This window comes from Nerophis ophidion, linkage group LG16, assembly GCF_033978795.1.
Source record: "Nerophis ophidion isolate RoL-2023_Sa linkage group LG16, RoL_Noph_v1.0, whole genome shotgun sequence".
Taxonomy (NCBI): domain Eukaryota; kingdom Metazoa; phylum Chordata; class Actinopteri; order Syngnathiformes; family Syngnathidae; genus Nerophis; species Nerophis ophidion.
The window spans coordinates 13,102,300-13,114,951 of NC_084626.1; the positions used below are offsets into that span (position 1 = coordinate 13,102,300).

The following is a 12,652-nucleotide window of genomic DNA, read 5'->3' on the forward strand; positions in this document are numbered from 1 at the left end:
TTTGTTGGCAAAGATGTATGGCTGCTCCAGCTGTACTAACATGTCAAGTTATGACCATGAAACGTAAATATGTGACCAAAATTGTTATTATTGTTGGTTATTTTTGTAACTTAATCTTGTAAGATCAAAATGTCAGGTACTTTTGTTTACATGATCATCTCACACATAGACAGCAGAGTCACGTGCACCAGAAAAACCAACTGCACTCTTCCGACGTTCACAATATAATTGTTGTGCCTTACATTCTGTATGACTGAAAAATAGGACCCCTGAAAAATTCAGCGCATCCGGAAAGCATCCAGCGCTTCACTTTTTCCACATTTTGTTTTTTTACAGCCTAATTCCAAAATGTAATTAATTAATGTTTGTCCTCAAAATTATACAGACAATACCCCATGACGACAATGTGAAAAGTTTTTATTTTCGTTTTACAAATGTATTCAAAATTAAAACATATTTTTTTAAATCACGTGAAGATAAGTATTCACAGCAGTTTCCTAATATTTTGTTGACACACTTTTGGAAGCAACTACAGCCTCAAGTCTTTTTGAATACAAAGCCACCAGCTTGGCACATCTATCTATAGGCAGTTTCACTCATTTCTCTTTGCAGAACCTCTCAAACTAGATCAGATTGGGTGGGAAGTGTTGGTTTTCATCCAGAATGTGTCTGTACAGTGCCACATTCATCTTTCTTTCTATCCTGACTAGTCTTCCACTTCCTGCCGCTGAAAAACATCCCCACAGCATGCTTCAAGTCTCACCTTAAAACTCATCTGTATACTCTAGCCTTTAAATAGACCTCCTTTTTAGACCAGTTGATCTGCCGCTTCTTTTCTATTTTCTCCTATGTCCCCCCCTCCCTTGTGGAGGGGTTCCGGTCCGATGACCATGGATGAAGTACTGGCTGTCCAGAGTAGAGACCCAGGATGGATCGCTCGTCAGGACCCAGGATGGACCGCTCGCCTGTGTATCGGTTGGGGACATCTCTACGCTGCTGATCCGCCTCCGCTTGGGATGGTTTCCTGTGGACGGGACTCTCGCTGCTGTCTTGGATCCGCTTTGAACTGAACTCTCGCGGCTGTGTTGGAGCCACTGTGGATTGAACTTTCACAGTATCATGTTAGACCCGCTCGACATCCATTGCTTTCGGTCCCCTAGGGGGGGGGGGGGGGGGGGTTGCCCACTTCTGAGGTCCACTCCAAGGTTTCTCATAGTCAGCATTGTCACTGGTGTCCCACTGGATGTGAATTCTCCCTGCCCACTGGGTGTGAGTTTTCCTCTCCCTTTTGTGTGTTCTTCCGAGGATGTCATAGTCGTAATGGTTTGTACAGTCCTTTGAGACATTTGTGATTTAGGGCTATATAAATAAACATTGATTGATTGATTGATTCTGCCACCATCATACTTCACTGAAGGGATGGTATTGGCCTGGTGATGAGTGGTACCTGGTTTCCTCCAAACATGACGTCTGATATAACGTCTGGCATTCACGCCAAAGAGTTTAAGGTTTGTCTCATCAGACCATATCATTTTGCTTATCATGGTCTGAGAGTCTTTCAGGTGCAAACTTTTTACTAAGAAATGACTTCCTTATGGCCACTCTACTATAAAGGCCTGACTGGTGGATTACTGCAGAGATGGTTGCCCATTCCTCCACAGAAGAATGCTGTAGCTCTGACAGAGTGACCATCGGATTCTTGGTCACCTCCCTGACTAGACTATGATGAATGCAGTAATATAAACAGACATCCTGGATGAAAACCAACGCTTCCGATCCAATCTAATGTAGCTTGAGAGGGGTTGCAAAGAGGAATGGAGGGAAACTGCCTAAAGATAGGTGTGCCAAACTTGTGGCATTATATTCAAAAATACTTGAGGCTGTAATTACGAGCAAAGGTGCATCAAAGACTGTGAATACTTATGTACATGTGATTGTTTTTAGTTTTTATTTAGTTCACAAAGTAAAAACAATAAAACGTTTCACATTGTCATTATGGGGTATTGTGTGTATCCATTTTGGAATAAGGCTGTAACAAAATGTGGAAACAGTGAAGCGCTGTAGCTTACATATTAACTGTGATCATTTGCTCTTGAAGCAACAATACCATGCAATACAATTACACTTTCACTTGCAATTTCTTTCCTATTTTACAAATTGCACTTTTGAGACTTTGAAGGAAATTCAAGCTATCCTAATTTTTTTCTAATGAAGCAAATGACAAAGTACAAATGTATTTTGAATTGAGACATTTTGTTTATTTAAGTGTAGACTGAATCGAATCGAATCGTAATTAATCAATTCAGAACTTAAAATTTAGTGGTAATTGTTTTGTACACCAGGTGGCCACAATTCATTAAGTTTAAGCTCATGACGCAGCAAATTGAATGATGCGGACAAAATTGTTATGGGATTCTTTCTAATAGATAGATAGATAGTACTTTATTTATTCCTTCAGGGGAGTTCCTTCAGGAAAATTCCATCCATCCACCTTATTCCGCTCATCCGAGGTCGGGTCGCGGGGGCAGCAGTCTAAGCAGGGATGCCCAGACGTCCCTTTCCCCAGCCACTTTGTCCAGCTCTTCCCGGGGGATCGCGAGGCGTTCCCAGGCCAGCCGGAAGATATAGTCTTCCCAACGTGTCCTGGGTCTTCCCCGTGGCCTCCTACGGACGTGCCCGAAACACCTCCCTAGGGAGGCGTTCGGGTGGCATCCTGACCAGTAGCCCGAACCACATCATCTGGCTCCTCTCGATGTGGAGGAGCAGCGGCTTTACTTTGAGTTCCTCCCGGATGGCAGAGCTCCTCACCCTATCTCTAAGGGAGAGCCCCGCCACCCGGCGGAGGAAACTCATTTCGGCCGCTTGTACCCGTGATCTTGTCCTTTCGGTCATGACCCAAAGCTCATGACCATAGGTGAGGATGGGAACGTAAATCGACCGGTAAATTGAGAGCTTTGCTTTCTGGCTTAGTTCCTTCTTCACCACAACGGATCGATACAGCGTCCGCATTACTGAAGACGCCGCACTGATCCGCCTGTCGATCTCACGATCCACTCTTCCCTCACTCGTGAACAAGACTCCGACGTACTTGAAGTCCTCCACTTGGGGCAAGATCTCCTCCCCAACCCGGAGATTGCACTCCACCCTTTTCCGGGTGAGAACCATGGACTCGGAATTGGAGGTGCTGATTCTCATCCCAGTCGCTTCACACTCGGCTGCGAAACGATCCAGTGAGAGTTGAAGATCTTGGCCAGATGAAGCCAGCAGGACCACATCATTTGCAAATAGCAGAGATCTAATCCTGCAGCCACCAAACCAGATACTCTCAACGCCCTGACTGCGCCTAGAAATTCTGTCCATAAAAGCTATGTACAGAATCGGTGACAAAGGGCAGCCTTGGCAGAGTCCAACCCTCACTGAAAACGGGTCCGACTTACTGCCGACAATGTGGACCAAGCTCTGACACTGATCGTACAGGGAGCGGACCGCCACAATAAGACAGTCCGATACCCCATACTCTCTGAGCACTCCCTGCAGGACTTCCCCAGGTAGACGGTCGAATGCCTTCTCCAAGTCCACAAAGCACATGTTGACTGGTTGGGCAAACTCCCACGCACCCCCAAAGACCCAGCCGAGAGCACAGAGCCGGTCCACAGTTCCACGACCAGGACGAAAACCACACTGTTCCTCCTGAATCCGAGGTTCGACTATCCGGCGTAGCCTCCTCTCCAGTACACCTGAATAGACCCTACCGGGAAGGCTGAGGAGTGTGATCCCACGACAGTTGGAAAACACCCTTCGGTTCCCATTCTTAAAGAGAGGAACCACCACCCCGGTCTGCCAATCCAAAGGTACCGGGCCCGATGTCCACGCGATGTTGCATAGTCTTGTCAACCAAAACAGCCCCACAGCAACCAGAGCCTTAAGGAACTCCGGGCAAATCTCATTCACCGAGGAGCTTTTTAACTACCTCGGCAACCTCAGCCCCAGAAATAGGAGAGCCCACCACAGAGTCCCCAGGCACTGCTTCCTCATAGGAAGACGTGCTGGTAGGATTGAGGAGGTCTTCAAAGTATTCCCTCCACCCATCCACAACATCCGCAGTCGAGGTCAGCAGAACACCATCTCCACCATACACAGTGTTGACACTGCACTGTTTCCCTTTCCTGAGGCGGCGGATGGTGGTCCAGAATCGTTTTCCATGGCTTCCCCAAACTCCTCCCATGTCCAAGTTTTTGCCTCCGCGACTGCTGAAGCCGCACACGCTTGGCCTGTCGGTACCTGTCTGCTGCCTCCAGAATTCTATGAGCCAAAAGAGCTCGATAGGACTCTTTCTTCAGCTCGACGGCATCCCTCACCGCTGGTGTACACCAACGGGCTCTAGGATTACCGCCATGACAGGCACCAACCACCTTGCGGCAACAGTTCCAATCGGCTGCCTCGACAATAGAGGTACGGAACATGGTCCACTCGGACTCAATGTCCAGCGCCTCCCTCGTGACATGTTCAAAGTTTTTCCAGAGGTGGGAATTGAAACTCTCTCTGACAGGGGACTCTGCCAGACGCTCCCAGCAAACCCTCACAATGCATTTGGGCCTGCCAGGTCTGTCCGGCATCCTCCCCCACCATCGTAGCCAACTCAATACCAGGTGGTGATCGGTAGAAAGCTCCGCCCCTCTCTTCACTCAAGTGTCCAAAACACGAGACCGCAAATCCGATGACACAACTACAAAGTCGATCATGGAACTGCGGCCTAGGGTGTCCTGGTGCCAAGTGCACATATGGACACCCTTATGTTTGAACATGGTGTTTGTTATGGACATTCTGTGATGAGCACAAAAGTCCAATAACAAAACACTACTCGGGTTCAGATCCGGGCGGCCATTCTTCCCAATCACGCCTCTCCAGGTTGCACTGTCGTTGCCAACATGAGCGTTGAAGTCCCACAGTAGAACGAGGGAATCACCCGGGGGAGCACTCTCGAGTACTCTCTCGAGTGAATCCAAAAAGGGTGGGTACTCTGGGCTGCTGTTTGGCGCGTAAGCACAAAAAACAGTCAGGACCCGTCCCCCCACCTGAAGGCGGAGGGAGGCTACCCTCTCGTTCACCGGGTTGAACTACAACGTGCTGGCTTTGAGCCGGAGGGAAACAAGAATTGCCACCCCAGTTCGTTGCATCTCACTGCCGGCAACGCCAGAGTGGAAGAGAGTCCAGCCCCTCTCAAGAGAACTGGTTCCAGAGCCCTTGCTGTGTGTCGAAGTGAGTCCGACTATATCTAGCTGGAACCTCTCCACTTCGCGCACTAGGTCAGGCTCCTTCCCCCCCAGCGAGGTGACGTTCCACGTCCCAAGAGCTAGCTTATGTAGCCGAGGATCAGACCACCAAGTGCCCTGCCTCTGGGTGCCGCCCAGTTCACATCGCACCCGACCTCTATGGCCCCTGCTATCGGATCAAAACACCTCTAATTATTAGTACTTATTTAACTAAGTGAGAGGAACAAACTATTGTAATGTTAGAAGTCAAAGTCCCCACGCAGGTAGACAAGCACTTAATAAGACAATTCATATGAGAGACATCTAACCTGGTCTGGGGAAGGGCGGTGGCCAGCGTGTGGGGGTCCTCTGCCCGGCCCTCCACGATGATGAGGCGACGGGTGGCGTGGATGCTGGCCGTGGTGTGGGGCCTGGGGGTGCTGGGGATGTTGGGGATGCTGGGGATGTTGAGGGTGCTGAGGGTGCTGAGGGTGCTGAGGGTGCTGGGGATGTTGGGGATGCGGATGTTGAGGGTGAGGCCCCTGTTGAGGAGGCCCATGTGGATGCTGAGGATGCTGGGGATGCGGGTGCTGTGGCGGAGGATGCCCGTGCGGGTGCTGCGGGGGATGCTGGAGGTGCTGTTGGTGTGGATGTTGGGGCTGTGGGGGGCGTGGATGCTGTTGATGCTGTGGGTGCTGGGGAGGCGGTTGAGGGTGCTGCTGCGGGTGTTGACTGTGAGGGTACTGAAGTTGCTGCTGCTGTGGGTGAGGGTGCTGCGGGGTGGCCTGTGGGTGCTGCATGTGAGGGCCGTGTGCGTACGAGACCTGCTGGCCATGGGGCGGGTGGGGGTATTGAGTCTGAGGCTGAGGGGCCTGGGGCTGGGCGTGGTGTGGACCATGGAGGTGGTATTGTTCATCCTCATAGTTGTCAGCAATCAGCTTCATTCTGCTTTGAGTCTGTGGGATAAGTGTGTAAGTATTAGTGTCATATGTGTGAAAGTATTTTATTGTGTTGCAGTACTGACATGCTGTTTAAGTTGGTGCATCAGTTTGTCTCGCTCCCTTTTGAGGGCAACCACCTCCTCTTGGGTCTTTTTCTTGTTGGAGGCAGACAGTTCCAGCAGTGCAATATTAGCATCTTTCTCACTGATGGCAGCCAGCAGAGCTTGTTGTCTGAAAAAGTGCATCATATTTGACATAAAGACATTTCTATAGTATTTATAGGGTTTCTGGTAAGCTGAAGCCGAACCCAGCTGTCTCTTGGTGAAAAACAGAGTACACCAAAGACTGGTCTCTGGTCAATCCTAAAATACAAACAAACACACATTCTTACTTCTATTAACACCTATGGACACTTTGGCAGCTAACTGTCCATCAGTTGTCCAGTAAAATATACAACATTGAGGAAGACGTATTTCATGTGGCATGTCTTCCAAAGCATTTTCACCACAACCCACAGGGGGCGCCACAATAGTTGTTTATAACCCCGGCCGAGTCATACCAAAGACTGTAAAAATATGACCCATTGCTTCCCTGCTTGGCACTCAGCATCAAGGGTTGGAATTGGAGGTTACATCACCAAAATGATTCTCGAGCGCGGCCACCACTACTGCTCACTGCTCCCCTCACCTCCCTGGGGATGGAACAAGGGGATGGGTCAAATGCAGAGGGTAATTTCATGACACCTTGTGTGTGTGTGACTAGCAGTGGTCCTTTAACTTACTGACTGACAGTACAAAGAAAAGCAAGATTGCTAGGAGTGTTTCGATCAGTGGTTTAAGGATGCTGAGCCCGATACCGATCATAAATGAGTGAGATCAGCGATACCGATCACATAAACTTGTAAATGTATTTATATTAAGTGCTAGTGACAGTGGGCTTCACGGTGGAAGAGGGGTTAGTGCGTCTGCCTCACAATACGAAGGTCCTGCAGTCCTGGGTTAAATCCCGGGCTCGGGATCTTTCTGGGTGGAGTTTGCATGTTCTCCCCGTGACTGCGTGGGTTCCCTCCGGGTACTCCGGCTTCCTCCCACTTCCAAAGACATGCACCTGGGGATAGGTTGATTGGCAACACTAAATCGGCCCTAGTGTGTGAATGTGAGTGTGAATGTTGTCTGTCTATCTGCGTTGGCCCTGCGATGAGGTGGCGACATGTCCAGGGTGTACACCGCCTTCCGCCCGATTGTAGCTGAGATAGGCGCCAGTGCCCCCCGCGACCCCGAAAGGGAATAAGCGGTGGGAAATGGATGGATGGATGCTATTGACAGTGTAACAATATCAACAACATTTAAACAAGTTCCTTATTCCATTTTATTACATACAACTGTTTGAGCAAAACAATGTCAATAGTACACAATAACCAAACAAAAGTAAAAACTACCACTCATTTAAATGATTTAGTTTTCAACATTTAAGTCCTCCTCTAATGTGCACACCTGGTGGCTAAACATGAGAAAAGCACAACATTATACTCTCTTTAACTCTTATTAATCTACTTGATATTTTCATGATAAAAACGTGTACTTTCTGCTGTAACGTGATTTGTCTTAACTTATAAAAACTTTAGTGAGCACTTATTTTCTGGTCTCCTTTCATTTCTCATCTTGGTGTTTACCATGGCTTTCACCTGCTGCTTGCTTTCTCTGTGTTTTGATTTATTGTCTGCAGTGATAATATTACTTGTAAGAAATTGAGTTTATTTGCCGTTATATAGTAGTGATGATTATTAACTAGGAGAGCGGCTCCACACTGTGCAAAAATAAAGTATCAGCCAGAGTGAATCGGCTTTTGTGATCACAGAAACTGGCGAATACTGATTGGTTCCCAATCGATACGTGCATCCCTTGAGATCTATCCATCCATCCATCCATCCATCCACTCATCCATCCATACTTGGATGACAGGGGATGCAAAACAATAACAGTGCAATACTTTTTCATAACATAATCACTACTGCCTATTTTCTCTTGTTATATTCTTATTTTACTGTTATATTTTTATTCTCATTTTTGCTTTTTATTTGTATTCTTAATGTAATATTTTTCTATTTAGTTTCCATTTATACCCCCATGATTTACTTTTTACTTATTACATTCGATCTGAACTCAGTACACTGCAGTTGGAATTTAAAATTTCCTGAGGGAACTCTCCTGAAGGAATCAATAAAGTACTATATATATATCGATCCATCCATTTTCTACCGCTTATCCCTTTCGGGGTCAAAGGGGGTGCCGGAGCCTAGCTCAGCTGCATCTGGGCGGAAGGCGGGGCGCACCCTAGGCAAGTCGCTACCTCATCACAGGGCCAACACAGATAGACAGACAACATTCACACTCACATTCACACACTTGGGCCAATTTTAGTGTTGCCAATCAACCTATCCTTTTTTTTTATTTTTTTAATATTTTATTTTTTTCTCCCATTCCCCCCCTTGTTCACCTGTATCTCACCTTTTTTGTAGGGGGCGCCGGAAGTCGGCAGACCCGTCAGCGATTCTGTTCTGTCTCCCTGTAATGTTTGTCTGATCTTGAATGGGATTGTGCTGAAAATGTTAATTTTTTTGAAGGAACTCTCCTGAAGGAATAAATAATGTACTATCTATCCATCTATCTATATATCTATCCATCCATCTATATATCTATCTATCTATCTATCTATCTATCCCCAGGTGCATGTCTTTGAGGTGGGAGGAAGCCGGAGTACCCGGAAGGAACCCACACAGTCACGGGTAGAACATGCAATCTCCACACAGAAAGATCCTGAGCGCAGGATCGAACTTTGAATTTATTTGCAGGTCATAACTGAATCCTGATCAATCAATCACTTTGATACTTAACGTGCATTTACACCTGCCGAAACCCCAAAATTGATTAAGGGCCTACAGAATGCTGACCAAGTGTACAAACAGGGGATGCTACATCTGCACTGATGTTTCTCCAGCCATCCCAAAGACACAGCCAGAGGTATGCATGAATTTAATTACTCACTTCATCTCTAAAATCTCTTCCAGCTGTTTCCTTCGCTCTTGCCTCATGTTGGTCAGGTGACTGTCCCGCTCTTGCAGGGACTGCTGCGTGGACGAGAGACGCTGCTTGGTGGAATCCAACTCCTGCCTCGTCCTCTCCAGGGTGTTCATCAGCTCCTCTAGCTGAGTGACAGATGGGTTTAAGCAACAGTGGACCGTGCTGCAGCGAGGGTATGTTGAAACCCACCTTTGAATGATGGCCGCCGTCCAAAGTGCTGTCCTTACGTGCGTCATGTCCCAAGCCTTTCTTGTCCCCTTGGGGTCCTAGTTTGATGTTCTGGCCCTTCTTGGTCTGCTCTTTGCCTCCTTGTCTGTAAAAGCACACACCCTTAAGCTTGACATCCCAAATCAATCATTATCTACCAAGAAGTACATCCTTGGAGTGTTTAAAAAAGGTAAAACGATGTCATACCAAACCATGAAGCACAACCAAGCAGTGTAACGGTTAGGCACATTTGAAATACAGTTAGTTCTTGAATGGTGTCAATCATGAAAACTGATGACTTCATGTTAATATGTTAATTATGTGAAAACACTTACATTACGTTACAGCAGCAGAGTTAGAATGGGAAGGGAAGGGGGCAAGGATGCTACATACCTGGGAGCCAGACTGCAGACGAGGGGAGGGAATGGTAGAAGAGAAGAAGGGGTGATAGGACAAGTAGGAAAGACATTGGAAGCCAGGAATGAAATGAAAAAAAAATAAATAAAGACAAAACATTAAAACCACAACATAATCACATAAAAGAGAAAACATACCCGAGTCATGTTTCCACCAAGCAGTATCAGTTTGTATCAGTGTATCTTCAACCAAGGGTAAGAACAGAACTAAACTCTTCTACCAAACCACGGATTTGTTCATTTTAAATCAGCAAAACCATGTCAAAAGTTGAAATATACTTAAATATATTATTACATTTGTCTTCCAATGTGATATTAATATCGGAGCCGTGTAATGTACTATATACAATATTTACCGTATTTCAGTCATTTTGATCATTGCTGTAACTAATTTATTCGTGCATTTGTATCCGTTTCCATAGCAGCACACTTCCAACTTCTGGCAACAACTGTGTCCTACTTCCTGAAACAAAGGTGTATGCGCCTTCTAATCATGGCAGATTTGCTAAAAAACAACGAAGACAAGTATTTTTGGACAAATGAGGATTCTAATTTTGAAGCTAAATATACGGAGAATGAACTGCTGCTTCTCAAAGCTAACACGAAGGAAGGGTGTGATGTTGGAGCAGACGGAGGCTGATAGATTGATGTGAAAGTGACTCAAAACTGCAAATGAGGAATTTGAAGCCAAGCTATTTCGACATAAATGGTGTGCTTACCCAAATAAACCAGAAAAAACGTCGGCGGCCAGCAGAAGCAAACAGACAACTGTCCTTTGAGTGAGTCACATGTTAGGGGCGGCATGGTGTAGTGGGTAGAGCGGCCAAGCCAGAAACCTGAGGGTTGCAGGTTTGCTCCCCGCCTATTTACATCCAAATCGCTGCCGTTGTGTCCTTGGGCAGGACACTTCACCCTTGCCCCCTGTGCCGTTCACACTGGTGAATGAATGATGAATGAATGATAGGTGGTGGTCGGAGGGCCGTAGGCGCTAACTGGCAGCCACGCTTCCGTCAGTCTACCCCAGGGCAGCTGTGGCTACAGATGTAGCTTACCACCACCAAGTGTGAATGAATGATGGGTTCCCACTTCTTTGTGAGCGCTTTGAGTATCTAACAATAGAAAAGCACGATATAAATCTAATCCATTATTATTATTATTATTATATTGATCATGCAGCACATCATGCGTGTATCATGACAGACAGACTATGCTGTCTGGCTAGCTAATACTTAACAGATACTGTTTATGCTTTTTAGTCAGTACAGATAGGTGTCCTATTGTAGTGTGTTGTGCATTAAAAACTTAAACGCTTTTCGTGCTGACATTGAAGCTAACTTATCTCTTCCCAAAGTTATCTTTTAGGGCTAATACCGTAGCAGGCCAATGTGTTAGTACGCTAGAAAAAGAGTTCTTCATTGTTTGCTCTCACATTAACAATATCGCTACTGCTTGGTTATTATACAGGTTACGTAATGTAAATTAATTATTGTTGAAGATTTTTGAATGCATTTTTAAAGTGAATTCAAGGTAAAATTGATTACTCCCATTAGCTTATTTGCTAGCCACAGAAATCAAGACAATTTTTACATGTTAGAATGCAAAAAAAAAAAAAAACATTTTTGTCTTCTCGCCTCTCATAATGATTGTGAATGATTAGCAAAATTTAACAAAAAAGTGCTGTTCCCCCTTTAAATCCCCGCTGGCTACTATAGTAGAGGCTGGTGATTAATTTACATGAAACAGCCCTCTAAAACTGGCTTATGTAACTGGGCAGTTCAAAAGTTTTTTGGTTGTTTTTTTAAAGTTTGCTTTCTTGATACTTTTAGACTGGAGAATGTCACAAAAAAAGTTAAAGAGACCAAAGAACTGTTTTAAATTTAACATCCATATTGTGTATGTAGCTGTATAGTCCTTATTCATTTCTTTATCTGTTTGCACTATTTTAAAATGTTCTATTGCATGTCTGATACAAAGAAGTTTCTGCTTTTAATCTTTTTATACATGCGTATGTTGACAAAAAAAAGGTGTTGTTTTGTAATTGTGTAAAAATTCCTCCACTTAATTACTGTGGTTAGTTTCTGGAAATGTTAGCGTGCCTCTCGACTGGTTATGGATCATCTATGTTGGTACCTTCTGACAGTGGAAACAACAACAAAAGTGAACTCAGCTGTATTACTTGGTGGAAAAAGGGTTTAAGTTCATAGTCAAACAACACTGAGGACTAAATCTGTGCCAGTATCAGTGCCCGGCCAATGCAGGATGCACTTTTCCCTGAAAACCCTGATTTTTGAGCATCTGCTGCCAAGCCCGAGGATGGCAGACATGCAGTCAGACAGGCAGAGTTCAGCCAGGTCAAAGAAGAGGGAAAGAAGAGTTAGGGAGCAGAGAAAGGGAAGTCAACAAGCGAGCCAGACGGGAGGAGCTGGGGAGAAGAGAACCAGTTAGGGATGCAGGGTTAGTCGGACAGCACCCCCCACATTTGAGTCAGGACCACACATACAAGAGCACCCAACTCATTGAGCAACCTGGATCTGGATATTCATGCGGGACACTGAGCCGAGCATTGCCCTTAATGTCTGCTAGGGCAATGCTCGGCAGGACAATGATGGGGGTAATCAGGGAGGTGGGCAGCACATGGTGAAGAGAGTGGGTGATGTTACTGGGGCAGAAGAGTCAGGGGAATGAAACAGGGATGCATACAATAAACATGCATGCACATGTGTCAAACATTTTTTAACATAAATAACTCGCACTTC

The 12,652-nt window shown here is 45.8% G+C and overlaps 1 protein-coding gene across 7 annotated transcripts in view; it reads right to left on the minus strand.

Moving 5' to 3' along the window:
* The window catches only part of erc2 (ELKS/RAB6-interacting/CAST family member 2), a 94,960-nt gene that overhangs the window by 12,538 nt on the left and 69,770 nt on the right, over positions 1-12,652 (minus strand). For 6 of the 7 annotated variants that reach the window (XM_061874313.1, XM_061874314.1, XM_061874312.1 and 3 more), the window contains 4 exons: positions 9,463-9,586; positions 9,238-9,398; positions 6,277-6,424; positions 5,582-6,208 (listed from right to left, as the gene is read on the minus strand). In XM_061874313.1, the coding sequence (XP_061730297.1) occupies positions 5,582-6,208; positions 6,277-6,424; positions 9,238-9,398; positions 9,463-9,586 (1,060 nt within the window). Of the gene's footprint in view, positions 1-5,581; positions 6,209-6,276; positions 6,885-9,237; positions 9,399-9,462; positions 9,587-12,652 lie in introns of those variants that run through there. The other variant, XM_061874318.1, reaches the window with a different exon arrangement.